This window comes from Chelonoidis abingdonii, chromosome 11, assembly GCF_003597395.2.
Source record: "Chelonoidis abingdonii isolate Lonesome George chromosome 11, CheloAbing_2.0, whole genome shotgun sequence".
Lineage (NCBI taxonomy): Eukaryota > Metazoa > Chordata > Testudines > Testudinidae > Chelonoidis > Chelonoidis abingdonii.
In genome coordinates, this window is record NC_133779.1 from 14,235,501 (window position 1) to 14,245,415 (window position 9,915).

The 9,915-nt window shown below is 47.9% G+C and overlaps 1 protein-coding gene across 1 annotated transcript; it reads left to right on the forward strand.

The window, feature by feature from the left end:
• Window positions 1-2,383: 2,383 nt before the first annotated feature.
• LOC116832349 (olfactory receptor 10A7-like) lies at window positions 2,384-3,325 on the forward strand. Its single transcript, XM_032793048.1, has one exon. The coding sequence runs from the start codon at window positions 2,384-2,386 to the stop codon at window positions 3,323-3,325; it is 942 nt and encodes a 313-aa protein (XP_032648939.1).
• Window positions 3,326-9,915: the final 6,590 nt, after the last annotated feature.

Below are 9,915 nucleotides of genomic sequence, written 5' to 3' on the forward strand. Positions count from 1 at the left end.
TAATTGATCTTTGATTATTAGCAGGTAAATATGCCCAATGGTCTATGATGGGATGTTAGATGGGGTGGGATCTGAGTTACTACAGAGAATTCTTTCCTGGATGCTGGCTGGTGAGTCTTGCCCGCATGCTCAAGGTTTAACTGATCACCATATTTGGGGTCGGGAAGGAATTTTCCTCCAGGGCAGATTGGCAGAGGCCCTGGAGGCTTTTCACCTTCCTCTGCAGCATAGGGCATGGGTCACTTGCTGGAGGATTCGCTGCAGCTTGAAGTCTTTAAACCATGATTTGAGGACTTCAATAGCTCAAACATAGGTTAGGGGTTTGTTACAGAAGTGGGTGGGTGAGATTCTGTGGCCTGCATTGTGCAGGAGGTCAGACTAGATGATCATAATGGTCCCTTCTGACTTTAAAGTCTATGAGTCTCTGAGGGTGGAGAGGCAGGGACTCATGTAAAAGCTGAGGTGTGCAGCTCTGAGCATTGCTAGCCATTGTGATGTTCTCCCTTATAGAGTCAGAGAACCATGGGGTGAGAAGGGACCGCAAGGGTCATCTAGTCTAACCCCCTTCCAAGAGGTGGGATTTGTTGTGTCTAAACCTTCCAAGACAGATGGCTCCAGCCTCCTTCTGAAAACCTCCCATGAAGGAGTTTCCAGGACCTGCTTAGGCATCTGTCTCATTGTCCTACTGTTCTTACGGTTAGGAAGTTTCTCCTGAGATTTAATTTAAATCTCGAGTCTGAACCCATTGCATCTTGTCCTGTCCTTTGTTGTTCCAAGAGAGAACATCCATTCTCCATCTTTTTATGGCAGCCTTTCAAGTATTTGAAGACCACTATCATGTCCCCCCTTTCCAAACTGAACATACCCAGGTCCTTCAGCCTTTGCTCATAGGGCTGGCATTCCATCCCTTTCAGCATTTTTATTGCTTGCCTCTGGCTCCTTTCCAGTTTTCTACATTCTTCCTATACAGCGGTGACCAAATTTAAACCCAGGATCTCAGCTGAGGCATGACTAGCGCCGTGTAGAGGGGTGCTATCACCTCCAGGGACTTGCATGCTATGCTTCTGTTAATGCAACCCAAAGCTGAATTTGCTTTTCTTGCAACAGCATCGCATTGCTGATTCATGTTGAGGTTGGGATCCACCACAACTCCCAGATCCTTCTCAGCAGTGCTGCTGCCAAGCCAGTTATCCCCCATTCTGTATTTGTGTGTTTGGTTTTTCTTCCCTAAGTGCAGCACCTTACATTTGTCTTTGCTGAATTTCCTTGTGTTGTCTATCGGCAAGTTTTCCAATTTATCAAGACCCCTTTGAATTTTAGCTCTCTCCTCAAAAGTGTTTGCAACCCCACTTATTCCACTAGGAGCCAGGGAAAATTAGAATTGCAATGCTGGCTCATCCTGGATTTCTCCTCAAATTGGATACCCTCTGGTCTATTCTCAGCAGCAGAAGGAGGTGGGGTCATTTACAGAAGCAGATAGCTTTGTGCATCTTCATCTGCTGCAGTTATCCTCATTCTACTGTCTGCAGCAGAGGAGCAACTACAATTGTGTATGTGTCAGGGGATCATATATAGAAACAGAGTACATAGCGTACTCATGGGTAAGGTTAAGATTCTGTCACAAGTATTTAGTAAAAGTTAGGGACCACGACTGCTCCAGCCCTGGGGTGCTGACTCCACACCAGACGCCACTGTTCTGGGGGCCCTGGGGCTGACAGCTGCTCCCGCCTGGCCCCAGAAGTAGTCACAGAGTTCCCAGAAAGTCTCAGAATCCATGGCCTCTGTGACAGAACCTTATCCTTATTCATGGGCTCTGAGGAGAGCTGGTTGGGACATTTTCAAGGAAAGATTTTGTTGTTTGAAAATGCCAGTTGATCTGGGATGGGACCTCTGGTCAAAACCAGAGTGGGGGAGTCATTCAATTCAGCCAATTGCCCAGATGTAAGAGCGCCCACTGGTGTAAGGGAGCAGAAATTCCAGCCCTGCCGTGTGTGAATGACTTGACCCCAGTCATCGCACCTAGCAGGCGAGTGCCCAAATCCTGGGCTACGGACTCCTTCTTTCCCTAACACCCAATGAACATTGAGCTATTTATACACAACAGAACAGCTCCAAAGGGAGACATGAAGACCTAGCCAGAGGCTGGATCTGTCGTCCAGTGGCTAGAGCACAAGAGAGACTTGAACCTGGGTCTCCCATGTGCCAGGTGAGCCCCATAACCACCTCTATTGGCTGTTCTGGGTTGGATCTCTCATAAGTTTTTTTCCATACATTTTTTGGATAGGCCTCGCTTTTGTTCCAATGTGGAATGTGTAGTTCTTGTTTTCCCACCATCTCTAGCATCTCTAGCCACCCCCTTTTTCCTTCCTGCAGCAAGGGACCGATGCCGGCAGCCAATGAGAACCAGACGGTGGTGAAAGAATTCGTCCTGGTCGGCTTCGCCAGCATCCCCAGTAGCCAGGGGCTGCTCTTTGCCTTGTTCCTGGCCATCTACGTGGTCACCCTAGCCAGCAATGGGATCATCATCACGCTCACCAGCACCGACCCCAACCTGGACACCCCTATGTACTACTTCCTGCGCAATCTCTCAGTCATCGACATCTGCTACATCTCCAGCACGGTGCCGCAGCTCCTGGTGCACTTCCTGAGCCACACCCGCACCATCTCCATGCTGGCATGTGCCACCCAAAACTACGCCTTCTTTGCCTTTGGGGTGACCGAGTGCTTCCTGCTGGCCGTCATGTCCTACGACCGCTACGTCGCCATCTGCAACCCTTTGCACTACAGCGTGGTGATGAGTCACCAGGCCTGTGCCAAGTTGGCAGCAGGGTCATGGGTCAGCGGTTTCCTCCACTCAGTGGTGCTGACGGTCTTCACTTTCCACTTGCCTTTCTGCGGGCCCAATTGTATCGACCACTTCTTCTGCGAGGCACCCCAGGTGCTGAAGCTGGCCTGCACCAACACCTACGTCAACGAGCTGGTCATCTTCGCCGTGGCCGTGCTGGTCCTCATCATTCCCCTCTCGCTGGTCTTCGTCTCCTATTCCCGTATCCTGGCCACCATCCTGCAGATGAGCACGGCCGCCGGGCGCCGCAAGACGTTCTCCACCTGTGCCTCTCACCTGACTGTGGTCTCGCTCTTCTATGGGGCAGCCATATTTATGTACATGAGGCCCCGGTCCACCCACTCTCCCCAGCAGGACAAGATGATCTCCCTGTTTTATGCCGTCATCACGCCCATGGTCAACCCCATGATATACAGTCTCAGGAACAAGGAGGTGAAAGGGGCCTTGATGAGAGCCTGGGGCATGAAAGTATCATCCTAGCTCTTGTCTGCACTACTCTACCCTCAGTTCCCTTCTGGGTCTCCCAATAACTCAGTCACAGCCCAGTACTTAAAGTTACATTCCCCTTTCTTGGGTTCTTATTTAATGATTCTTTGCAAAGTACAGTCTCTTTGGTTATGTCTACACTGCAGCTGGAGGGAGTCTTCCAGCCCAAGAAGACAGGCTTGGGCTAGCAGGGATTGAGTTCGTGAGCTAAAAATAGCCACGTGGCCCTTTCAAGCCCACCCAAATGTTTGAAACAGCTCGTTTGTCCATTTTCTAAATGAAACATTTTTTATTTGTTTTCATTTTGAAATGAGTTTTCGTTTCAAAATTTCCTTTAATTGTATTTTATTTTTAATTACAAACTTTTTGCAATGCTCGCAATTGAAATCAAATGTTTTCACTCAACTTGAAATGACTTTTTTTAAATTTCTATTCACCAAAACATTTTGTTTTCCATCTGAGCTGGGAATGAAACTCAGCTCTCAAGAGTCTATGGCTAGTGTGCTACCCATTAGGCTGCACTCCCTCCCTGTAAACTCCTCCAACATTCCCATCACCCATTCCCAGCTAAAAAACCCACCTTAGTCTATATTTACTTGCAATTAGAGTATTCAGCCACTAGATGTTGCAGTGTCATGCATAGCATTCCAGGCACCATGTGGTTCCTAGTAAACAAGGCAGACCAAGCTGAGACTGGAGCTGAGTAGAGGCATGTGTTCATTTTCTTTAATAAATGCCTCCTGTTTAAAAGAAATTGTGATGTCATAATCCTGCATATCCCGACACCAGCCCACAGCACAGGACTGAGAAGACTGGGGCCTCCAGGGAAAGGAGAGAAGGTGACACCTGAGGATGGGCAGTCGTCATTCATGGTTAGCCAGTTGGGGCGTAAGATGGGAGGATTGGGGATGATCTTTTCTCCCTACAGATGAGAAAACTGGAAGAACCATGGCTCATGTTTCATACTGTGGTTCTCTGATGAGTCCACACTTGTTCTCCTCTCCATGCTGCCTTGCCGTGCACTGTGGGATGTCCTGGACACACCTCAACTGTATAATACTGTTTAGCTAAACAAAAACACAAGGCCCAACAAGACCCCATTTCCCATGTCTCCTGGACATGCGCTTCTCCAGCAGCAGGATCTGCTGAGATCTGGGCACCGAAGTCAGGTTGGGCTCAGATCAGTGGCATCATAGGATCTGTACTGAAATTTCCCTGTAGGCCTGGCCCTCTGTGATGATTTTGTGGCTTTCTCTGTGCAATTTATCATGGCTGATATAGGGCTGTTACTATGAAAATTGCTGTGTCATGGATTGCCTCTAGATCTGTGTATCCATCGTGGCTTACAAGCCTGAAAAATGCAACCTTCCCAGACCGGAGACAACTGGGAATACTCACAATGTCTGGTCAATAGATGAGCTAAGGGAGTTTATAAACAGACTCCCCCACCATGGGACATAGAGAGAACCACACCGGAAGTTTGGGCGAGGAAAGGCATGGACTGGCCAAGGACAAAGGAAGTAAGTTGATCTAGAGAAAGAAGGCTCAGGACTAGCCCGGACAACATAGGAGCAGACCCAAGGGGACTCTGAGCCCAGCCCAAAGATTGCCTTGGAGTGGTGAGGAAACGGAGGCAGGGGGCTGCCTGTCAGGTTTAGTCTGGGTATTTCTCATGGGACTAAGTGAAGAGTATCAATGCAATATTGCCAACCCTCACAAATCTTCTCACGTGTGATGAGATTTCAGAGAGGGTTGAAATGGGGAAGTTGGGGTTGGGAGGGGCTGTACTGTGAAGGACTGAATTGACAGGTGGAGGAGTAGGGGCTGGATTGAGGAGAGCCTGAGAGGTTGAACTGAGGGTCGGGGGGCTGGATGAGTAGAGTCTGGGGGAGCGGACTGGGGGGAGTTGAACTGGGGGATGTGGCTGTGGGTCTGAGCTACTGAAATGGGGTGGGGCTGAACTGGGCTGGGAAGGCTGAGCTGAGACAGTGGGGTCCTCAACTGAGGGGCCTGACTTGGGGGTACGGCTGAACTGACGGGGAGCTGATCTGCGGGGGTGGCTGAGGGATTGGTTTAAAGGGAGCTGAATTGGTGAGGAGAAGAACTGGGAGGTGTGGGGTAAAGGACTGGACTGAGGGGGCCAGAAGTGGGAAGGTGGGAGAGAGTTGATGGGGAGATAGGATCAGTTGCTGGGCAGAGGAAGGGGCAGACAGGAAGAACCACACATGGGGGCTGGGAAGGGGGAATCAAATGTCATAAGACAGGCCACAAAAAAAACACAATATCTTTTTTTTTAAAACCTTGATGGGGGGTGGGGGGCAAACTCCTGATTTTGAGGGTCGGCCTCTGATTTTTTTTTCCGCTGGTGGTTGGCAACACTGTGACCATGTGTTCACACCTGTGCAAAGTGTCTCTACGTGTTACACACACATTTCCCACGTGCCCCCTGAGAGTGTTAAACTGTAACCAGAAGGTGCATGTCTTCAGTAGTGTTACCACCTTTCTAGGTTTTCCTGGGATTGTCCCTTCTTTTGAGGTAGCTGTCCTGGGAACCCTGCAATGATGGTCAGTACATAACGCTGGCTGGCCAGTTTTACAGGTTCAGGGTCAGGCCAGATGTCCTGGGGGGTTTTGTGCCTCACCTGGGAGAGGAGGTATTTAAGCTACTGAAATATCTTGGGGTTCAGTGCTGGGCTTGGGTATATAGGGCAGGTGGGATGTGGAGAGCTATGTTTCCATGATGGAGTAACAGACTGGGAGTCGGTGCCCAGGAAATGTGCCAGAAAGAACCAGGAAAAAAATAATGCTCCAGCCTCCCATTAAATTTCCTTGTCCCCCAAATCTTGCAGCTTCTCATGAAATTTCCCTGTGAACCTACCTGCCAAATATTGAGTTGTCTCATTACATTTCCGCCATAGACCTGTCCCCCAAATCTGGGGGCTTCCCATGAAATGTCACTGTGGAGCCCAGAGGAGCAGCTTGCCTTTGTTATATTCACTGCCTTATCAGTATTATATTCTGCCTTTACTATAGACTCATAGATTCATAGACTTTAAGGTCAGAAGGGACCATTATGATCATCTAGCCCAGTGGCTCTCAAACTTTTTTACTGGTGACCCCTTTCACATAGATAGCCTCTGAGTGCGACCCCCCTTATAAATTAAAAACACTTTTTTATATATTTAACACCATTATAAATGCTGGAGGCAAAGCAGGACTTGCGGTGGAAGTTGACAGCTTGCAACCCCCCATGTAATAACCTTGTGACCCCCTGAGGGGTCCCAACCCCCAGTTTGAGAACTCCTGGTCTAGTCTGACCTCCTGCACAACGCAGACCACAGAATCTCACCCACCCACTCCTGTAACAAACTCTGCCCTATGTCTAAGCTACTGAAGTCCTCAAATCATGGTTTAAAGACTTCAAGCAGTAATGCAAGACACCTCCAGGCCTGTATCCTGTAAGAGATTGGCTATAGGCATTTGCATAAGGCTTGAAGTCTATGAACTTTGTCGCAGATAAATGATCTAAAATCACCAGCAAGTTCTGGGGAACTGGAACTAGAATGTTGTGGAAACTGAAGGAGAAGTGCTTCCAGGCACTCTAGGAAAAAAGAGGAAGTAGGCAAAGCAAATTGCTTGTAACCTGAATCTGGTAGAATGTTATTAAAAGTAGGGATACCTAAGACATCAAATTAAAAGATAAGGTTCAGCATCCTTTTACACCAGGCTATGTCTAATATACAAGGTTACTCTACCTCTAACATGTAAGTGGCAGGGGAGGCAGTAGGAAAAGGAGCGAGGGTAACATGTTTAGGTGAAATTCAAACATTTATATTGTTTTGTTACATGCCTGTTTGCATTGGCCAAATTGTGGCCACAGAACTTACTGGGTTCACTTTTTCAGTTGTTAATGAACTTATTCTTTATTTAACTAACTGGTTGTTGTGCATCATTATTCTAAAATTAGATACATCCAATATTTTACTTTGATAAATTAGGAACTATATTAGGAACCCTGATTTCCATTGTGAGTAGCAAAGTTTGCTACATTTTCCTTGTTAGAGGCTTCAATATTTCCTTAAAAGAATAATTCCTATGTAAAGCAGAAAGATTATACATTCCTAGCTTCCTTTCCCACATTGGGGAAGTCTGGAATTGCAACTAACTTGATACCTATTTTGGAATAAGGATGCACAACAACCCTGGTGATGGCCCTAGTTGACTCGGGTTGTAGCCAAACAGTTGTCCAAGCCGGCTTGGTAGAATGCCCAGATCTGGCGGGAACACTTATCCACCTACAATGCGTCCCTGGGGATGTGCAGCTGTATCCAACTGCCAGTGTGCAGCTGCAGGTTGTCCTGCATGAGGAACGATGTCAAGTCGGCCCAGCTTCAATGCTGGCCTATTCCATGATTTTGGGGCATGACAAGTGGTGGTTCCATGAGGTGTTGCAAGAATGGAGCACCTGCCCCACAGATGTGAGGAGAATGGAACCTGTGAAGAGAAGTCTACTGAGCTGCTGAAGACTTGAGGACCCAGGGGAAGGTCCCTCAGTCCATCCCAAAACACCAGCTCAAGACCACCCTGCTACAGGAATCTTGGAGGAAGGAGATCCAGAGTGGCTGGACGTCGACAGGGACTTTCTGAAGGAACAGAGGGAGGACCTGACCCTAAGCTGGACTTGGGAACCAAGTGGTGTACCCAGTCCAAGGGGAGGGTAATCCCCCACAGTTACCCAAGGGGCCCCGATTCATGGTCCAGGACAACCACCTGTACCAGATAGCTAAGGTTCCCCACCATATAGGAACACATCTGGCATTGTTAGTCCCACAGAGGACTGAAGCTGGGAATGGGCGACGCCTGATCATTACCTGTCCTGTTCATTCCCTCTGGGGCACCTGGCATTGGCTACTGTTGGAAGACAGGATACTGGGATAGATGGACCTTTGGTCTGACCTAGTGTGGCCTTTCTTATGTTCCTATGTTTTGACAGGCCCTGTGGCATCTAGCCTACTCGGTGCCCTGGGTGGGACACTTGGGAAGGAAGAAAACTCTACAACATGTGGCGCAAAGATTCTTTTGGCCCAACATACACCAGGGAGTCTGGGACTATTCTGCCTCCTGTCCAGAATGCCAGACAGCTGGACCAAAGGGGATACCTAGGGCTCGCCTGATACCACTCCCCATGGTTGGGGTGTCTTTTGAACATATTAGCATGGACCTAGTGGGGCGCTTCAAGAAAAACGGGTCAGGTTACCATTATATCCTTGTAGTTGTAGACTATACAACCAGGTATCCCCAGGCCATCCCCCTATGAACAACGACGGCCCCCACCATCACCACCGAGCTCCTGAAGACCTTTGCCAGGGTCAGAATACCTCGGTAGACACTGGCCAACCAGACAACTAATCTGTCACCAATTTTTATATACATAAAAATTATTGCCTCAACAATGGGGGTATTATTGCCTTAACAATGGAGGTATATATGTCTGTCCTGCACAAAATACTGTGATAAAGTCTTGTTAAATATTTGTCTTGGAGTTTGCTCTTGTACAGTTTGTGTTATTCAGGTATTTTATCTTCACTCCTTAAATTGTTTACTCCTCAGGTATGTAAAAGCGTTTGGTTTTATACAAGGTAATAGGTCATTGTCAATGTACAACATACCCTGTAAGCTATTTGCCACTTTAAATCAGGAAACATGATGGAAAGAAACTTTCCATGACGCCACAGGTTTTCAGGGATACTGAAAGGAATTATCAAATGAAAAGTCGGTAAATGCCCATAACATCGAAGTCCAACAATGTTATATTAAGAAAGAGACATGTCCTTACAGGTACTCAGCAATGATGCAAGACCTTCAGAGAAGACCCAAGCCAAAACCGGTTCATAGCACCGTGTAGCTGACAACACTGTTCCTCCTCTGCAGCAGCCCAGATGTGCTGGCAGCTGGGTTGGTGAACCATCTGGGCAACTAAAGGCAGACTCGCAAACTCCAGTATTTGATTGCTGTGTGAAGGAAGCTGAGAAAATGGACTTTTGTATAGAACTCCAGATGTCTGTTAGAACACGCTTTAGTGCACTGGTGTCATCCTCAGAGCAGTAGGCTCTTGTTCTCCAGATGACAGCATTTGGGGAAGACTAATAATCAAACATGGGAGAGCATCGCGTTTATTCCCTAATAAAACTAATGGTGTCAATTTATATGTAGCCCAAGGTCCAGTGGGCTTCAACAGCAGCTGACGGAACTGCAAGTTGTGCACTACAAACTGTGGCATGTTGGGAGAACTTCCTGGTTCCTGCCAGGATGTACCCTCTGCCCTTCCAGCTGGAAAAGTCAACACTGATGGAGCTGGGAGCACAAGGCAGGCAGGCAGAGAGGAGGCTACTGGATTATCATCTTGTGTTTCTTTACGGAATAAAACCTTGTTCCCGGTGTTTTGTCTGAGTGGGTCTGGTCTGAGGTCGATACAGGCTGACACACAACACAGAGCACATGGAGGCCCAGTTTCCCAAAGTTGTGTAAAAAGTCACAAGACAGACTTCCCGTCTCTGGAACAACCTCATACTAGGAACAAGAAG

What these genes read in the sequence shown, in the direction of transcription:
- LOC116832349 (XM_032793048.1), top strand. Translation starts at nt 2,384, where the DNA reads ATGCCGGCAGCCAATGAGAACCAGACGGTGGTGAAAGAATTCGTCCTG.